The sequence below is a fragment of the Cebidichthys violaceus genome, unplaced genomic scaffold, assembly GCF_023349555.1.
Source record: "Cebidichthys violaceus isolate CVI_PGR_0920_01 unplaced genomic scaffold, fCebVio1.0.p SCAF_10, whole genome shotgun sequence".
In the NCBI taxonomy this organism is placed as follows: domain Eukaryota; kingdom Metazoa; phylum Chordata; class Actinopteri; order Perciformes; family Stichaeidae; genus Cebidichthys; species Cebidichthys violaceus.
This window is the reverse complement of record NW_027176263.1, coordinates 7,782,298-7,803,655: the sequence shown is the minus strand read 5'-3', so window position 1 is coordinate 7,803,655 and position 21,358 is coordinate 7,782,298. Positions and strand designations below refer to the sequence as shown.

The 21,358-nt window shown below is 37.7% G+C and overlaps 1 protein-coding gene across 1 annotated transcript in view; it reads left to right on the top strand.

Annotated features, from left to right (window-relative positions):
• The window catches only part of eys (eyes shut homolog), a 156,582-nt gene that overhangs the window by 87,956 nt on the left and 47,268 nt on the right, over positions 1-21,358 (top strand). The window contains exons 33-38 of the mRNA XM_068723996.1: positions 156-369; positions 10,858-11,048; positions 11,210-11,301; positions 13,685-13,835; positions 13,989-14,101; positions 14,505-14,764. Coding sequence (XP_068580097.1) covers positions 156-369; positions 10,858-11,048; positions 11,210-11,301; positions 13,685-13,835; positions 13,989-14,101; positions 14,505-14,764 — 1,021 coding nt within the window. The remainder of the gene's footprint in view (positions 1-155; positions 370-10,857; positions 11,049-11,209; positions 11,302-13,684; positions 13,836-13,988; positions 14,102-14,504; positions 14,765-21,358) is intronic.

The window sequence follows — 21,358 nt, the reverse complement described above, 5'->3', positions numbered from 1 at the left end:
ATGGATTTTTAGTTTAAAAAAAGCCTGTTTTTTTTGTTACATAATCTCATGTTCCCTACTTAATGCAAACTTAATTATTCAAACATTGTATCGCATTTAGCATCTCATCGTAGAGTACAGGACACATCTGAAGGCTGTTTATTTTCAATGCACAGGGGAGGAACTGTGAGCACAACTATGATGACTGCCTGTTGAATCCATGTCCAGAAGCATTTTCCTGTGTAGATGGCATCAACAAGGTCAGCTGCCTGCCTCCTGTTACGGATGCTGTTCCCTTGGCGACTGTAGTCAAAAATACCACTCGCAGCTCCACACCCAGGGTGCCGACGCCAACACTTACCACAGCAACAGCAGCTGAGAAATCTGCAGGTATGTAGTCGGGTACATCCATTTTATGCTACACTTCATACTTTATTACTTCACTAAATTGATCTAATAGCTATAATAACTATAGTAGGTTTTTACATAGAAAGGAATACGCTTATACAGTGCATTGCTAAAGAGAAAACCAGTGGTTACCAACCTATTTAGCTCATCACTCCTTGTAAAAAAAGCTTATTTGGCCCACATTTCACATTTCTATGACTCAATACATTACATTACAGTCATTTAGCAGACGCTTTTATCCAAAGCAACTTACAATAAATGTATTCACCATTGGTAATCAAAAGAACTACTAGTCACCAGAAGTCATAAGTACATCTCCTTTTCCAAACAAGCATCTAAGAGCATGAAGCAGAGCATAACTCAGAGCCAAAGTACAGTGCAGAAACAAACAAAAACAGTTAGTGCAAAAAAAAAAAGTAATACGAATACAATAAGTGCAACGAGCTAGTATGAATACAATAAGCGCTAAGTGGAAGGCTCAGGGTAGCACTTCCTGAAGAGGTGGGTTTTCAGCCTGCGCCGAAAGATGGGCAGCGACTCTGCTGTCCTGACGTCAGTGGGAAGTTCATTCCACCACTGTGGGGCCAGGACAGAAAACAGACATTTTTTTGTGACGTGGCAACCAAACGCCCCAAGGCAGCAGAGCGAAGTGGTCGGGCGGGGGTGTAAGGCTTGACCATGGCCTGGAGATGGGAAGGAGCTGTTCCTTTCACTGCCCTGTAGGCTAGCACCAGAGTCTTAAACTGGATGCGAGCTCTTACAGGTAGCCAGTGTAGAGAACGGAGAAAGGAAGTTGTGTGGGAGAACTTGGGGCGATTGAACACCAGCGATTGAACACCAGCGACTCATTAGTAGCTTCACCAAAGAAACATTTCCCCTTACATGGTTTCATCCAAATAACTCCTTGAGACCTAAAGAGATAAAACTGTCCAGTATTTCACAAAAAAGCAATAAGAGAAAAGTCAGAAAAGTAAATGCTCATTTCTGCTGCAGAAGTTAGTCTTTTCATCTTTCCTAACCCATTCATCATCTCATGAGCCCTCATATTTCAATTGTGACCATTTTTTAGGGTGCCTGATCCCTACGGTTGGGAACCGGACTAAACTAACTAACTGTGTCTAAAGTAGATCAAATACCAGCAGCTCCACCTCCTCCAACTTCAACAGTAAAGTGCTGCTTCAACATTTTTATATCCTAGTAATATAACAGTCATAAGGGGCATTTTTCTGTGGATTGAGGAGTTTTACTTTTTATACTTTATTTATTTTACTGTATATTTTATTAGATCAAATATAAATATTTGTGCGGTTTTGAATGCAGGACTTTTATTTGTAATGGAGTATTTTTACATGTTTTTGTTGATACATGTACTTAAGTAAAGGCTCTAGGTACGTCTTCCACTACTGAGTATATACAGTAGTCTGCCTTTTGCTCTCTTTTAGGCAGACTTAAATGCTGTTTAGCTCAGTTCCTACTAATCGTGAAAGATGTGTACAACTTCAAAGGCTGCATATGTTTAAGAAGTTCCAATTTTGCATCAGTTCAAATTAGTTTCTCATGTTTGAACTTGTCTGTGTGTTCAGGCTGCTTCTACATACTTTCCTATTTGAGTAAATTATTTTTTTTCAAGGAAATGAATATGATAATGAATTATATTCATATACTGTAAAACACAGACTTATTGCTGGAATGACAAATGTGGCAGTGTATCAAGTTAAATTAATGTTTCTCAATCAAGTCATAGCCCCCATTACAACACTATTACTTTCATTCACATTATATGTGCAAGAATGTGACACTAATTTACAGCAATCAATTTGTACTGACAGTGGTCCATTTCTTTTTTTTGTCTTTTGGCAAATTACAAAGCTATCCTTCCTATGTCCTTCCCACTAAACATTTTTGCTGCGCAAGGTTTGCCAGTTTCGATTGAGAGGAGACTCCCACTGAGCTGGTACTCCAAATGTGATTTTACAGCCTTTGGGACATAGCAGGCGATGATATATTAGGTTTGATTGAGAGATTGTTGTAGTTTGTGCAGCTGTGGTGACAGAAATTCCTTTTAAAAACTAGTTTTGGATTGGCCACTAAAGTGCATTTTCTATTTCAGTTTGAGAACAGTAATTTAAAAGAGTGGTAAGTCCAATCATTATTTGTCGCTATATCCTTTAACACTCAAATGAAGACACTGAACACAATATGTTATACATTATTGGTATTGGATTCAGTCAGCTATGTGAGGGGAGGAATTCAGAGCCCTGGGCAGATTGTTACTGCTTGACAGATGAGGTCTGTCTACCTTTGAAACTGTTCACAGAGCTGTAAAACAGACCTATTGAACACAGACGAGCTTGAACCAATTCAGGGAGACACTCTGAAAATCACTTTGGGCCAAACATAATGGAGTCCTACCCGCTGCACCTGATCCAGCTCTCATCCAGTGCATATTGCTTAGGTTTAGAAAGGGTTACGACACTGATAAAAAAAACAAAAAACAAGCATCTACACACCGAAACATCTCTTTACTCTTTTAAATATACGTGCATAATCAGAGTAAATAAGTTTTAAAGCAAGGGGACCCAGAAACTCATGAGTTTATCTAACTAGGTCACCATCTAAAAGCATGCAGTGCCCTTGGTGTTGCTTGAAATAGACTCAGACAGTGCTCCTTTAAACCTAAGACTCCACAACCTTTGAAATATACCAAGTCAATTGGATTTTATACATACAGGGGCTAACAGGTACACTAACAGTAGGATAACATTTCTTGATGACATCTTTGAAATTAATTTGGTCAAAATCTTGATTTTTTTTTTTTTTTTTCTTTCTTAATTTTGATGGCAAAAATAAATTTAGTTCAGTACAAAAAATAAATGTTAATCTGTTCCCCAGATTGAAATGATTGTCTTCTGGGTTTCTTTTTTTTTTTTCATCACTGTACGTTCAATGCTGAGCTCCACAGTATTTTAGCTCTATATGAGAGCTGATGTTTATCTAGAGAGGACACTACTGGTGGAGGGAGGCTTACTGCAGCTAAGCCACGATTTGGTTGACTTTCCTTGGAGTGATCACCACAGCACAGGTGAAACTGTTATCTGTTGCTGCCATGTGCAGCAGAAATGAAATTACTTAAGCTCCTAAAAATCAACTTGATGAGTAAGAGGTTACCAGAGGGTCTTTTTTAAAACATGCAGCGCCTCTCTTGGGGCCGTCACCTTGTTGACCTTCAGTTTAACATGCACGCATTTCTTCTGTCCAGCACTAATAAATGTTAGCATTCTTGTTTAGGATTGAGTTGACAGTGCCCGGTTAGTATGCCTGTAACCATTTTGATATATTTAGTGACTCCGCTTCTCTAGCGAGTCATGATGACGTCTGCATGATGTGCACAGTTAAAAATATTTATGAAAAAAAGGCTCCTCGGGATGAAAAAAGCTGTGTCTAAATGTATCATTTTAGCTGCAGTTTATGGCCTGTGTGCTCCTGTACAGTAACTGTCAGTGCAGTGCGTTGGAGTAACTTCATCAGTTATTTTTAAAACCAGACAACAAAGATATAATCAGACAATAGATTTTTAAATTTGCATATTATATTTAGGATTCTATTCCGCTGTGTATGTCAGCAGTATAATCATTTTCAAACCAACTCTTCTTTCTTCACATGTATTGAATACAAGACCTTTTCTGCTGGTTTTCATACAGTATTGAATGACCTTTTGCCTTCCCTCAGGGCTCTGAAATTGCAAGGGGTCCAAGAATGGTCCTCACCAGTATTTCATCTCTGTCCTGTGACAAGTTCAATCAGTCAGTCTATTACCTCACGAAATAAATCAGGGATGAAACAGGACGTCCTGCCTTTTTTAAAATAAATGGGACATTAAGTCTGCATCAATTAAATCTCGCCGCCCAAAGTCTGTCCTCTTATTAATTGATCTTAAGCTCGTATTTCTCCAATTATATTTTTCTAGAGGAATATCTTGTGCTTTAACCTGTCTGACATTCGCATACAGTCTGTGCTGCAAAGTTGTGCTCCACCTTTCCAAGTAACATTAAATATGACTCGTATCAATTTTCTCACATCTTTTATGGACATGTATCAGGACCCTAATTAAATCTGAAATGAAAGATTTATATCAAGGAATATTTCCACTGAGACTATTGAAACTAGAAAAAGCTTTTGAGCTGAGTCCAGCGGTCAGCACTATGTTAGCCCGTCCTGTTCTAACAACAACAGTAAAAAAAATACTGATACTGCTCAAGACAAGATAATGAACGTGGGGAAAAAATAGGATACAGTTTAAGTTTAAGTACAGTTTAACACATTTGCAATTTAGACTCAGCCAAACTAGTTACTTGAGACATGTGGATGAAAAATCTTCTGTGAGAGTGTAAGATAGCGGTAAAAACAGGGGACCTTTTGAAGGAGAGACTGAAGCTAACTGCTAATGAGGTATACGATACTGCCTCCTGGCAGCAGCCTCAGACTGCATCAAAGACTACATCAGACTAAACAAGGCTTTAAAATGAATGAATAGCTTTGTCTCTGAGGGGTAATTTTCCATCATCAGCATTGGTAAACCCCATTGTCAGGAGTCAAGCAGAAGACAGCGCAGCATTGTTGCTGAGTGCATTTATCCTCATTAATTCATAGATCACAGTAGGTCTGCTCATAATAATTCTCACTTTTTTTGTTAGGGGATTTTCCTCAGGGTATTGGTCACGTTGCTCTCCGGAGAAAATGGGGGTATTTAGGTTAGCTTGTTTGCCAAATGCCCTGCGGGGCCCACTGTCGGATCAAAGAGGGTCTAACCCATTGGGACTTGACGCGTAACAAATATTGATAAAGGTCTCACTTGCAGCCGCCCGATTAATCATGGCAACAACTTAAAAGAAGCTTTGCTGATTTCTCTAGTGTAATGATTTTTTTTTCTTCTGTTTTCAGATAAGAACAGACAGAGCATGAGACAGGTGCATCCAGGAATGCTTTTCATTTTAGCAGGCTCTCTGGTTAGACTTTTCTGAAACAAATTGCACTACTTCCTTCAAATGAGAAATATATTGAGCATGAGCGCCCCTAATGCTTGCCTCCAATTGCAGGCTGTGCCAGTCTTTTAAGTTTGTCTGCGTCACTACCCCCAATAAGCTTGCGGGCAGTAGAACTTTTACTGAAATATCCCATAATTGCCCATTCTCATGGATAATATAAGCCATGTTATTCCTCTATAAAATGAGACACGCAATAAACTTGTATGAATACCTTCATTTCAGCCAAGATTCCTCTCCCGCCTAATATAGTGCCATTTGCATGCTTCACAGCTTTTTGGCAAATAAGACTATTTACAGTATGCCTGTAAAGTGAGCAAAATGAAAAAAAATGTGGTGCTACCAAGAGCCTTTCAAGCCTTTTTTCTGTATTCAAAATAATAATTATCTACTTTTTGGCTTCCCACACTGAATGGCCTGCACTGCGCGTTAGTCTCTTTCAGCTGTATGCCATTAATGCTGCTGAGGTTTTTGATGGGTACATATCACATTTACATTGTATACAGCATGGATGTATGGAAGCCCTGAGAAAAAGAAAACTTCTGGTGATCTGAGTCTTTTCTAAATTGTTTTCTTTTCTACATTTATGACTTAAGAACAGGATGGTCCTTCTACGTTCCTAAGAAAGATTTTGAAATGAGCGGTAAAATTAAAAGGTTTTGCCAGGTGAATTTTATCTGTGAAAAAAGATTTGTTAGGCTCATTCTTTTTAAAGGGTTCTAAACTGGACTGAGCGTTAATGATTTTTCTTGGTAAGTTTGAACTCCTCCATACACTCCACACAAAACACAAGTGTGTTAGCAAGTTATGTAACATCAGAGTCAAGTCTTTTGTTTGGCTAGAAATGTATTTTAATCTGCAGCTATACTGACGTAAAACGTTTGCCCGCTAACTAACGAGTTACAACTAACAGCTACAACCTAAGTTAACGTTAGGTATGGTAACTGGGACCCTTTATTGGTGGGATGTTTGTTTTTTGATTATGGTTTTGGATTCTAGAGTAAAATGGTCTGTAATATGATTTGCAATAAGTTGGGGACACTTGAGTGAAATTGACTATTTCACATATTCTGATTATTGTATTGGATAGTGGAGTGATGCAGGCCGTATTATGATTCACAGTGTCTTGGGGACACGGACTATCTTACACTTTCTGTTATTGAATCGTCAGGAGCTTGTTTTGGCTCTGTGTGTGTTTAAGTCTTGTCCTGTTTATTCTGTAACATTCTGGTTATAATGGCTGCGTTTTATCTGCAGTAATATTCTCTGAGTACACCAATAATATTACTCTGCACAACAGCAATTTCAAGCTATTTAAGTGTGCTGATGACATGGCTTGGGTCGTTTCCACAAAAATTGTGTAAGTCCAGCCCAAAGTTGATTAATGCTGGAATAGCAAAGGAACTTATTCTACTCGTAAATCAAGCAGACTCACTGTCATCACTGATCTTGTGTGACCAAACTGTGGCAACCGGAGCACCCGTAGATGACAAAGATGAGTATTCTATTATGTTCTATGTAAGTTGTAATGGCTGCATTGTCAATATGTGAAGTCCTAATAAACTAAACAATTTTTACCAATTAAGATGAAGAAAAAAACAACAGCAAATGGAATCATTTTGTACATTTGATACACAACAGAATACTCATACTTGATACATTTAGATTTAGACAATTTAGATTAATATGGTATTATCCATATATATGTCATACAGAATTGGATGCTGTTTATTGAATATTTTAATTATGGTGCGATGCTTCCTTCGGTTGACAGTTAATCCCAGGGGTGAAAATAAGAGTAGTTCTAATTCTTGTCCCCCTAAAAATTGTGTTGTAATTAAACTGAAGAACATGAAACATCACGACTTTTTTCTTGGAAGAGTTTAGCGAGAAACAACTGCCAAAAACCCACAGCACTCAATATCATACAGCTAGCGGCAGCAGAAATTGAGTTTGCCAGCAGTAGGCTAACGAAACAGTTTTGGAAAGGCAGCGAGCACGGATTAAAAACCCACAGGTCTATGCTGGGCACAAACACACTGACACCGGAACAATTTAGAAGCAATTCATAAGAAAACTAGAATAACACTCGGAGATCTCAGACAATGGTGCGTTCATGTGTTCCTCGGATGATCCCATCTCTCGAGTTTGGAAGTCGTTCTTGTTCATGAGCTTTAAGTCGTAATATGGAAAAAAACATAGACTCTACAACAAAGATGTGTTGTCTTTTTTTGCTTAAGCAACACATTAACAGATTCATGTGCCTTTTTCCCAGTCAGGAAATCTCTGATTAATAAGAAACCACATGAATGCAGCACAAATGCCCTATTTCGCAATGATAGTTAAATTCAAATATGTACATGAAACAGACTAAAGGACAAACCGAGCCGAAAACAAAACCTCCCTGGCGGTGATAACTAACTGTTGTGTATGTTGACCTACATTAGCAGATGTGTTTTCTTGTTGGAAATGTGACCGTAGCGGGTTGTTGAATGGGTTTGACAGGCAGCTGCTGTCCTACTTTCACCCCTGGTTTAACCATTGGTACTCAGACCAATCTAAATCACCCTTGAGGCCAGTCAGATATTGTTTGTTTGATATTTTAGATGGTGTAAGGTGTAAGCTACGTCGGTGAAAGACAGAAGAGGCCGTGTAAGGTTAATAAGCTTTGTTTTATTTATTTAATGAATGAAATATTTAAGTATCAGCAACTATGACTCATGACTTTAGCAACAGCCAATAGGAATACCTGAAAACAGGCTTTAGACAATCTGGTTTTCTCTTGGACCATTTCAATTACAATATGCTGTAAGGTTATGGTATTTTTTCCCAATGGCGCCAATAATGTATTGCCTTTTTGAAATCTTAAATACATTATCTATTTACTGCGTTGGAACTAATAGCACCCATGGCAAGTAAAGTAATAAGCAAGTATGATCTACTACACCACTTAAGAGTCATTTGGACATAAACCATTGTCTTTTACTTTATCCATCTTTCAGGCCGTTGCACTTCATCTGAAGCGAGAGCGCCTATGATTTTGAAATCACTGTAGGTGGTTGATGTTTCACAATATGATTTAATACAGGGTTGTTTTTGGTGTCCATGACTTCATTACATAATTATAGTGTTGTTTGTGCTTTTATGTGAAACTTTTATGCTGCTGTCTTGGCAAGGATTCCCTAGAAAAAGAGATGTTAAATCTGAATGGGAATATCCTGTAAAAATAAAGATGAATGAAATAAAATTGACAAAACATAATGTATTGAAAGATTTAGATAAAATGGTGTCTTCTTAATGCACTGCACGTTGTATAATCATTACTGTGTTTTTCTTAAAAGTTCATGAGGTAAGACTAACAACACAATCTATTTTTTTCTCTCTAAGCACTTTCATCTGCCAACAAAATCGAGCTCACTGCTCCAATATACTTGGATAGTTTGGGTCTTACTTTATAACACCTTACCTACGCACAGATGATCAGGTTTTAATTTCTCCCCAACAGTGTGTAGGTCTCATTCTGCCCTCTGTGAAACAAGACAGCATCATTCAGATTCATAGTTGCCGTTACTTAAGTATTTAATTCATTAAACAATAAATAAATAGATTGGTCTAAGTACCAAGGGTTCAACTGTCAACTGAAGGACTGTTTAAGAATAAGCATCACACTATAACTGCAATATTATACAAATAGCATCCAATTCTACATAATACATATGTATAGTAGCCATACCAATTGAAATTGCCAAAAATGAATCCAAAGTGCTTATTCTGTTCTGTTAGCTACCATTGAATGCACAAAATGATCCTTTTCTCTTAACAAGTGTCCAAAAGTCCCACTTTTATGTTCTTTCTTTTATTTTTTGATCTTTATCGGTGAGTTTATTTTATTTAGATCCCCACTAGCCACAGCATTGCAGCAGCTACTCTTCCTGGAGTCCACAAAACAGACTTCACATAGTGACAATGCAACCGTTACAGCCTACATAGAACAGAATAGAATAACCTTTATTGTTCAGCCGAGGCAGGAACATTGTCTTTGCTCTCACCCAGGAAAATACAAACATAAAACATGTTCACAAGATAAAAACATCAACAGAACAAAGGTCTTTGAATTGTACAGTCAGTCATTGCATTGCCCATTGTGCACAGCCTACACTCTCATATTTTAGTTTAAAGAACCTTGTTGCCCACATTATTGCATTTGGGATAAAAATAACCTCTGTAGCTAGCTGTACGATGAATAAAATCAACATTGACTTTAAAACTCATCGTTTCTCATCTCTGTGTGCTCCTAAATACTTGAAACAGTTAACAAGTCCCACAGTTTGTTCACTTAGTATCAGTGATTATAGCGGGTCTGCTTTATTTAGAATACGTTTCTTTGTTTTTTCCAGCATTGATTATCATTATTGCTTTAAATCATTAAATCATGTTTTGGAAAGACCTGCTAAACTGTGTACTTGGTGTACACAGAGAATATTACTGAAGATGAAAGGCAGCCATCATAACCATAACATTACAGAATTAACAGGACATTAGAAAATCAATGATTAGTACATTTTAAGTAGTCCATTACACTCCAGGTCCCCCAACACATTGTAAAGCATAATACGGTCCGCTTCACTTTAATATCCAAAAGAAATGATTTAGAAACTAACACCCCACTCATAAGTGTCCCCATTAACATGAGTAACGTTTTACAGTAAACTAACATTACATATACAGTCCACTTAACTTAGATTGTAACTAGGTTAAGTGCTAATAGCTTACATCAGAATTAGCTAACGCTAATAGCAATTTAGCACAGATTGAAATATATTTCTAAGAAGAAAAAAAAAATGACAGTAATGTGACATAACTTGCACACAAACACAAATTATTTTAATCCTATTTAGAACATGGGGTAATGGCAAAAAATAGAATCACCTGTAGATTGACAGGAAATTATTCTTACAAAACTTTATTGTCACCTGTCAAAACTATTTTTCCAGCACCTGTTTTTACAGACGGAAAAACATGTAAGGAAGTTATTATCCTGGCAAATCCTTTTTTTCATGTATTCTGGAGTCAAACACAGTAGAGGAAACTATTTAGATCAGACTTAGAAAAGGGATCACAATCAAGTGTGTGCAACCGCATTGTAACAAAACCACAAAAGTCCATGTTCAAGCCTCAGTGGCAACAGCATCTGTCCTGCTGAGGTGTTCTTAGCCAGACTCTGCATTTTTAATAATTCTGAGGTTGCTGTTGTGTATGTCACCCTGTGCACTGACCTCCCTGTGGAGGAAGCCAGTGAAAAGTTGAGTTCTTCTTTCAGAGATCAATCTCAGCAGAATTGACAGTAAAGATGCATTAACTGTACTGTCTTGATTTTGTATTACACCTTTTAACCTATTTCTGCTTTCTATATTTTTGTATTTCCCAGATTCAAGCTACAATCAGTTCTTTGGGAATTCATACATGGAGTTTAAGGGTATTGACCTCAGCTCACTCAACAACATTACTGTGAGATTTCAGACTCAAGTGACCCAGGGAACTATACTTTACGTGGACCAAGGACCCGCTTACGGTGATCTCTTTTTCATTAAACTCTTCATCCTGGATGGAATCTTGCAGGTAACAACTCAAGTTATATAGTTATTATGCATCATTATATGCTAATTTTGTAGTCACTGCATCAATATTTGTCATGTTTTACCATGAAGGGTCATGGCCAATTTATACAGTTCATGGAGCAAAAACATGAAAAAAACACGTCTTTAAACTCTCTGTTTCAGTATGCCTTTTGCTGTAACGAAGAGGAAGAGGTTTCTGGGATCAGTACGTTAATTTATGTTAGTGATGGCAAAGTTCACCTTGTTAATATCAGGTATGTTCTTTGTTATATTTAATTAGTGTGAATGTTCAGATCTGTGTTGTGGTCAAACTCTGCTGCTTCAATGTGAGAGGAAAAAAGCATGTTACATCAGAATAGATAAGTTAGAATTTCATGTTACAGCTTTTAATTTATAGGTTGTATTAACAAAGACATCAACCCAGTGCAGTGTTTTATGTATCTGCTTCAGGCTGAAATATATTTTCTAGTGAGAAAAAAGAGGCACTTTTACAATAAGCTACTTGCAGAGGGTCTAAGAAAAATACTAATTTTGATCAAATAGTGTTAGCACCTCAGGTGGTACTAACTTGATCCTTAGTTATCCACTCATTTCAAGTGTGACAGGCCTTTTTGTAGAAAAGGGCTTTAATTAATACCGGGCGAAGATATGTAATTGGCAGGAATCACCAGACTGAGAATGTAGATGGTATTATGAATGAGCAAATGGGCTTACATTTTAAGAACTAAAGCAAACGTCACAATGTGCCTATTAAAATGCATTAGTGATCACTGACCATGTTTTATTGGCTGTTCTAAAGTCTTCATTTGCAGTTTTTCATTACGAAAAGATTAACAAGCAAGAGCCAAGCACAAAATCAATGTTTAAATGATTTAAAGTGAGGCTGTGGCCCCTTTAGTTATATTGTTCCTAAACCCATGTGCAATCTTGCTGCCAGCCCTCTCCATTATTTTCTGACATAAGAAAGATGTGGTTCAGTTTCAAGTCACAAAGTTTATTATGTAGGAGCTGGAAGCTGAAACAAAGTGGCTTATATTCAACTCATATCAAATCAGTTTACTTTGCATTTTAGGAGAGAGTATGGAGACTCTATTCATTGTTTCAAAGAGGCCATTTTATCATTTCTGTTAGAGCAAAGATAATAATTTGTAAAACAACATTCTGTTTTGTTAGACTAAACTAAAATATTGGGATTAATAGACAGAGAAAGAAATGTATTAGAGTTTTCTGAAAATTAAGTTTTTAAAAGAGAAGAACAAACAGGTACTGAAGGTGATTATGAACATACTGTGGCAAAGGTGAGCAAATGATCGCCTGTGTAAACAAAGCTGAGTGGGAAGGTTGCCTCATGTTTCTTTGCAGAAAGCTGCACTGCCCTAAATATGCAAGTGCAGCTAGAGAGGCCTATCAAGTTTAAAGGGCTGCAAGGCTCCACCCCTGTTTTTTTTTTTTATGCAGTAAAAATACAACAGCAGTATGAATCAATCATAATGTTCTGTACCAACCCCTTGGAGACATTGCAAGAAAGAGAGCTGTCATAACTAGAGGGTTGGGAGTGTGGAAAAATGGTTCCTAGTGTCACAAAGCAAATTCTTTGTAATTGTCTGATGGCCGAGTTCGTCCATCTTTGTCTGATTTGACCCAGAGCTACAACACCATGGCCATCCTCAACGTCACCGCCTAACTCATTATAGACTTTTAATATATCTTCCCGTCAAAGATGCTTTTCAATATGTTAAATAGAAACCCAGTGGGGCTGACTTCTCAAGGACAGTGAGCACAGTGCCCTCTGGCTGCTGGCCAGGCCGCTCTGGCAGACTGCTTCTAAATTAACCGCTTCTCCATGCTGGCTCTAGAGGAAGGACTTATGCAGCTCCGAGTTAGTGCCCCGAGTGTTTAGCCAGCATATGCAACAGCGTGCAAAGCACAGGCTTAACAAATCAGACTAGATTGCTTCGTGGACCTCCTAACTTCCACTCAGGGAACAAGGGGTATCAGGAGACACTGAAGAGGAGACTGAGCATCCATGGCCCAAGTACCCTCAAGCTGCAGATGGTTAGTCCAGAATCTGCACTTAGGTAATTATCGGCTCTCCCCTGTTGTTTCAAAGTGGAGAATTGGTTTTTGAAATCTATGAATGGCTTTGGGGTGGGTCCAAAATAGTTGTGTCAAGGCGTATAAGATGCCTGGAGAAAACAAAATGGAGGACAGCAGTCGCACCTCCAAAAAAGATTTGTGATCAATGAATTCATCAACAGAGTAGACGAAACAATTACACCCATTTACCATAGTTTTTAATCTCAGCATTCAGTATTTCTCTCTACTTCTCAAACCACTGTTATGAAATAGGGTTTTTAAATTCCATGTTTTATGCAACGCAAGTGTTTAGCAGAAGTTCATCTCAGAGGCTTTTGTCCTGATCTTAGAGTTTGAAAATGCTTTTTTTTTAAAGTCACAATGTTGACTAAACTTGATTTCTTGAAAGGTGAGTTATTAATGTATTATCAAGGCCACACACATGTTTAAGATTGTTGTTATTACTAAATACATAATGATACGTTTCTATAGAGAGAGAACAGAGACTCCATGTACAATCCACCTCTTCTCTTGACATGAAATGTTCATGCTGTTTTATAGACAACACCTGGCCCCTTGTGAGGCAGAGCTAACTCTTTCTGGTCATGAGAAAATCAAAAGTACAGCAAGTAATTACTGGTTGGGAAACACCATAATAAGGACAAACCACGTCTTCACAGGTGGTCTGCCACAACAATATCTACCCAATCAGGTAAGATTTACAGCTCCTTCTGTGTGGTTTCTCAACTATCTACAGAAATCATAAGGTTCTTAAACACATATATGCTTTAAGGTTACATGAATGATACATACATACATAATAAAAAAAAAACTCAATTGTCTAAATATTTTTTTTTCCCCTTAGAGAGCGAAACCCTTCCACAACTATACTGGCTGCATTGAAATAATTGAAATTAATAAAATGAGGAGCTTTTACACATCTGATGCTATCGCCAGCAGCAACATAGACCGATGCAGGTAAAGTAAAAAAAAATGTAATTTCTCTCTTTTAATTTGATTTTCACATTTGTTGTTTTTTGTCAGCAAAACATGATTTTTAGTTTTCCTGGGCTCATACATGAAAAATCCCCCCAACGCATTAATACACTTGTTTGTTAATATTTTGTTGCTTTGATAATTAAGTAACATTTTGTTTTATCTCATGCAGTGAAATCTGACCGCATTGTTATAAATAATACTTGAGTTTCCCTTTTGGCCTCGGATTGTGATCTAAAATCTTCACGTTTACTTCTTATTTAATGGGTAGTTTTTGCTGCACTTGAATATGTTTCATATCTTTAGGCTTAAAAGCAAATAATTTGAATGCTAAATTTGATTTTTGCTCACTGAAACGACTACAACCTTTGCACAATGTTTACAGATATACTCTGCTTGCAATTGAAGCCTCCACAACAAGTTCTTCAAATTGGACAACTCAGTCAACCACCTCTGACACAGTGAACACAACAACAACAATGGCAGCTTCCACACAAACAACAAAACATCCTCTGCAGGAACCTCAAGTTTGCCAGGACGGTCTTTGCCGCAACGGAGGAACATGTCATCAGCTGCAGCTGCCGGGGGGAGCTCTGCCTTCCTGTCACTGCCCGCTTCATTTCACTGGCACGTTTTGTGAGAAAGGTAGGCTTGGACATTTAATGACAGATTTTTGCAGTTTTTATACGGAAATGTGTTGCCACAGTCTGTACAGAGCCTTAATGATCAAGGTAACATTTAGTTGACTTCTCACAGTATGACGGAGAACATGAAATTAATATGCACAAGTTAATTACGTAGTCATACATTAATCTATTAAATACATATATAAAACATATATATATATACACATACGCAAGCAGTAAAAAGCTTAAACCTACTCTACTGTGACCTCCATAGTTGTATCATGAAGAGCCAGCCAACAAATTATATTATTTAATATATGCTGAGCCTCTTTGGCTAATAGGTTTCACTATGAGGGGAAAATAGAGTGAGCTGCATTAGGAATTTTGAGCGATGTGAATTATTCAGGATATGATTAATGAAATGAAAGATCCATATAAGCAGCTTGAACCATCGCCGTGTGTCCATGTTCACCTCCAGCGCTCATTGAGAACGAGAACACGACCTTGCAGCACCCGCTCAACACTCAGCTACGTGATGTTGGCAAGCCCTAAATATCCCTGTAGAATGAACACCACCCCTCAGTCCTCGCCCCTGTCTCCACCAAAAATATTTATTTTGTACTATTCGCTCCGACACTTACACCAAGGAGACAGCCGTACTAGACACACATACTACGGTGTTTTTTCTTTGCAGATTTCTTCTCAGTGCACTTACAATGTGGCTACTGATGCCCCTTTCTACCACTCTTGCCATCCATGATTCGCTCTGACAGTGTAGAAAACAGCATCCTGTATTTTGCTGTTGTAGTCATTCTCCGTCAGTGACAACATTAGTAACACTAGAGGTGTGAATTAATTGTTTGTGAGCTTGATAAGGCAAGCCAAGTTGCTCACAACTGATTGACATTTCAGATGTTGTGTTGTGTTAGTCTAGCTACAATAACTAATCCCAAAACACACAAGCAACATTGTAATGAATAGATTAAGCTGTGTTTATCTGCTCAGATCTAATCTGCAATCATCAACATATCCGGCCAACTTCTACCTACAGTAGTAAAATACATTTATTTTCAAGGCTACGCGGGCATGTGTCACGGTTACTCCTCAATTTACGAAGCTCTTTATGAAATGGTTACGGTTATGTATTGATCTGGAATGGTTAAGGTTAGCATAGGTCGTTGGGCAGTACGTCTAGCAAGTTTCCACACTTTGTGGGTTACAATCTACACATGACCAGGCTAAGGAGCATATGAATCCTAAATAGTCATAGATAGATAGATAGATAGATAGATAGATAGTAACTTTATTGATCCTGCGAGCAGAAATTATTTTGTTGCAAGCAGCAAGTGTACGGGTGATGTTTGAAAAAAAAGAAGAAAAAAAAGACAAGCACATCCATTGTGTAGTATTTCTGTCAGTAGTAGCTGTCAGAGTCAGGCTAATGCTAGCAGCTATGATATTAAGTGTTTCAAAAACTTAGAATTTTGGTTTTCTGCCACTGTTATCTATGTAAACTGCCCTACGTGCAATAACAGAAAGCTTTTCTGTTCAACTCATAGAGCATTGCACTAACAATGCTTTCCGTCATGGGGTTTCAATAAGGAGATTCACAGTAGCCACCAAATGCCATTATGTATTGTACATTTTAAGCCTGGGGAATATGGTAAGCGATGGAAATTCTTATTAGCATTTCAGAGAGTTTCAACAATGAAAACTGGATTGATCTTCACCTTGACAAACCCTGAACGGGATTGATGCTGATAGCATAATGTTGTGTTTACAGAATACATAGAAATCTGACAGAATGGCGCTTGAAGCTAATGTTGACAGTCATTAACATGGCTTGAGCAGCCTGTGTGCGTCTGACACCCTTATTTGACACCTCAGCTGTGTGTTCTAAAAATGCTAATTTACAGGTGTTTAAGTAATCTACTGAAATGTGATTTGTCTCTCCAGGCACTGTAACACAAAATTATGCTATTTTAAGGACTTTAATCTCATTTGTTTTTCCCATGGGAGACAGCTATGTGCTGCTTACATGACAGAGATGCTGCTTTGCTAAGACAGTTATTAAAGATGCTTTGGCCAACTTCTAAACAGCCAGTAGAGAATAAGGAGTATGCATCATTCGTTGATTCATTTACTCATTTATTCATTCATTTCTCAACAAATTACTCTTGGGTTCACAAGGGTAATTACAAGCGTGCCTCAAAGTATCATCACATGTGACTGCAGCACATTTGCGTGGACATCTGCATGACAGCGTACAAGCTTTCTAATTGGAAATGAACCCTGATAAGCCAGAAATGCATTATAACCTGACTATGTGAGGTTATAATGCATACTAATACAATACATACAGTAAACTCCCACCAGCACATATATGAAATTAATCTGATGTGCTACATTCTCAGAATTTTGTAATTACATTTTTACTTTTTTCTAATAAATCATAAAACCCCCAACCTTTTCCTTCCATGACCATAAAGTGAGTTCCTGCTTATCCTTTAACTTGTCACACTCATAAAACTTTTCCTTTTAAATACCAGCAGTGGCATTTTAGAGTAATTTCTGCTGAGTTTGAGGAATTCCTCCTCTTCCAAAGCATTTCAGTCTCTCAGGTTAACAGAGTGCAATCTCATATGAGCACTCATCCAGCGATGTGCTTTGCAACACTAGTTCTAACAGCAGGCAGACGGAGTCCAGAGGCTGTTTACATGCTGACAAAGTCTGTGAATGTGTCAACTTTGCCGGGTGACAACCTTGTCCTCACATCTTATTGAATTAAGAATAGACGTAAGAGAAGAATAAAGCCCCCGCACAGAGTTAATTATAGATGTGTCAACTTAACCGGTGACTAATGATGTGGTCTTGTTTGTGTCCTAGATGAAATGCTGACGTGTCATACAGTATGTATCTAAGAGAAATATCACGATGCACATGAGTCCCTGCAGCCTCTTATATTATTGTTCAAGAAGATCCAATCTGCTACTAATGTTATTAATGTTAGTACTATATGTTCTAAAATATAGCCTAATTAGGTTTGTCTGCTGCAGTCACTGTAGCTGCAGATTCAAGTTTTTCATATCAAAACATACAATGTTTTATTCTAAAATATAATATTCAGCTATAATTTATACTACCAAGCAGTATATGGATTAGTTAGAATTAGCTTCACCTTGATCAGTGAATATTTAAACACTGCTTAATGCTACAGATACACATACAAAAATATTATATCGGTATATAATCATTGTTGAGGCCATTTTACATTATGAGTATGTTTAATTTTGATAGTTACGTTTTTATTGTGGGTTTTGTCAGCCACTTTCGGGGCAGCAGCACCCAGTGTACACAACACATCGTCACCTTTTAAGTTAATATAGCGAACTTGTTAGCAAACAGCTTCTTATTTACACGTAAAGCAACATTAACATTGAATTTGCTAATGAATGCTGACTTTAGATTGACTTGCTAATTCCTTAAATTAAATTCATTATTTTATAATTCTTTTTTTCTTAAAAGCAGGAAGCATAAAGTGGGTTATTAGAGCTTTTTGTAGAAAATAGCTGGCTGCTGTTGACAAAAACGATTCTTTGAGATGGTGAGAGCCGGACAACTAAAAAGTGAAATGAAACTCACTATGAAGCTCATTAAAGCTGAGGGAAACTGCAGATTCAGGGGATAATTCCCTGTAGGTTCATCACTATGGGTGACCACTTTAAAATATCAATTATAGCCACTATAAGTAACGTGAAATGCAGTACTCTTACAGTACTAGCCTACATTGTGGCATTTCTACTTCTGCCTAAAGGATCCCAGTACTTCCTCCACCACGTCCTACTTCGTATATGTGACAAGTGGATTCTATATTCACTACTCAGTTTAGGATTAAAACTATAACAAGCATTGGTAATATTAACATTTTAATGTGCAGCAAAGTATTTAACTCCCTGTTAAAATGTCCGGTAATATCATATTGTAAAATGTATTACTGTAAGACGGATTTACAAGCCTTTCTCAGACAGTATAGCACACAGAATGCCTGCACACATCTATTATATCGCCACATCGGTTAAATCACTTCAATTGTGTACTGTAATTCTTTTTTCTTTTTTTTAAGCACATGAAGACTGTCAGTCCAAAGCAACTTTCAGACTTACTTCTCAGTCAGATTTAGTTTGTATCTTATGTGCGGCCTGTAAATAGGAAGCTTGACGTGTGTGAGCTGTGAGTCTTGCTCCCTTATGTTTGCACCCTGGGGCAGCACCTCTGGTGGGGTGTGCCGTAATCCAGGCCAGTGCCAGGTGGTTGAGTGAGTATTTGATATCAAGTAGCCAACCATAAGACAGGTTTTGTCAAGATAAAGCTAGTTCATCTGGGCATGACAGAGTTTTAAGCTATGATAAATTGTCTCTCCAAAGAAGACACAGTGGGTCGTAGACCTTGCCAAAGACATTCTGTCAAGTATGTAAGCATTCAATTGAAAGCTAAGTGATCACAAAAATTAGTTACGGAGTAAATGGCTGCAAGGTATGCCAGTAGACAAAAAAGAGGAAACCAGTGAGGCAGGTAATTATTCAAACTTGGTCTGCATTGATCATGACCTCCTTTTACGGCTCATTACCTTATGTCCTTACTTCTCGGATATTTGAAAGTTGAGAGCACAGTTTTGTCCCATTTATATCTTTTCAGCAACTTTTACCTAACCACGACATCAATCCAAATAAGAAAGTGCACTCTTTTTTCTCATTTAGAGTGCCATTATTTTTTGGTCTAAGTTATTTAAAAATCTGGCTTTGTCAAATAAGGTGCTTCTAAATTACGTTTTTGACATTTTTACCATGACCCCCTTCAATCTAATCTAAAGCCAGTAATAACCCAAATTTCTTTTATAAAACAACACTTTTATTTTTGTATTTACATCAACAGCGAAATGAGAACAGGAGGTATTTAATTGACTGTGATTAAATTTGATGTGTGCACTTTTTTATGAAGATTAAGTAATAACAAAATTGTATTGGTCCTTGGTGCACTTTTTTTTTAGGGTCGTGAGTATTTGCTGCTTTTGTGTTTGACATTAATGGAACCCGATGAGGGGTTGTCGGCTTACTGCTTCGCCAACACGCTGCCACCTCTTTTTGCTGTAATTGCTGATGCCTTTAAAAATGAGCCAGCTCAATCTGCCTTCCTCAGAAATTGCCAGCAAGCATTACAGGATTGATTCATTATTATCAGCCCAAGAAAAAAGCTCCTCCTACAACAAAAAAAACAGCATTTTTTTTTATTTTCTCTTTGTAATTTGAAGTATTGGCTTTCATGTCTGCTCCACTTAACTCTTTGCGCTGTGAAGAGTCATCCACTCTAATTTGCTGGGAGGAGAGCAAGAGTCGGAAAGTGCCTGAGCACACAGGCGAAAATTACAGGATTATGACCATTTGAGAATTGGTACGACCAAAAACTCTTCTCAGGTGTTGGTCTGATCAATAAACTGGACCAAGTCTTACTGACCTCCAGGCCCTGAGCAGTCATTATTGTCAGACCCTGCTGATATTTTCACATAACATATAAATCGGCTCCTTTTCTAATTTCATTAAGGCCATTATTAGTATAAACTGTTGACATGAATTACTGGTATCCAGCAATTGCGTTATCCCTGTTTCTATGAATATATCTATGACACCACTGTCCACCAGTAGTGTCTAACTCAAGCAGTCCAACAGTAAACTACACAAAAAGAGTCCTTTCTTCTCTGACTATCCAATAGTAGCTTATAATATAAAAAGATCACTAAAGTGTGCATTACATTTTGTAATCTTGATCAACACAGTGTGACAGTTTCCAAATTTGAGTTTGTACAACTGCCAAAAAACAGGTGTTACAATGTCTCACCAGCCCATATTTAAATAAACCTGATTTTTCATAATCAGAGTATATGAACCTATTCAGTGAGTTGTGACATTTATATGTGTTAACATCCAAAACCACATTACTTAATAATCTTTAAAACTGATTGAACACTTTTAAGCCAATCATGGAAACCTTGAACTTTAAGACCATTGCTTACTGAACGTTTCATCTTAATCAAATTTCTCTGTTCTTTAAATTGTTTTTCTTTTACTTTCTGTTCTTAAAGCTGTCAGTCATTCACAGGTCTGCTTAAAAAAATGTATTTGATCCAACATCAAAGCACCAACAAAAATGAACACAAGAGTTATGAAAGGATATTTATATTTCTGTTACAACAAAAAAAGATGTTTTTGTAACCCTATACATAGTATATGTTATGAGTTCTCAGCTGAGGATAAACTGCAGTTTTCTTTGAGAGCTGGACTCTGGAAGTAGAATCCCCTGAGCTCAGGCCGGGGTGGCCTATTTTGAATCAACTGCCATGCACTTGAACAGCAAGCCATCCACGAGGTGTACAGTGTCCTTTTTGTAAAAGCCAGTAGATCATCATTGGCTTGTGGAGTTGATGACCTGAGCGGGTACCTCCACCACCTCTCCTTAAAGTCATACCCCTTTTTCATCCAGTGGGAAATAACTGACAGGGCCCTGCTGACTCTGCTCACAGTCAAGCTATCAGTGCTGCAAAGGCACACGCCAGCCAATT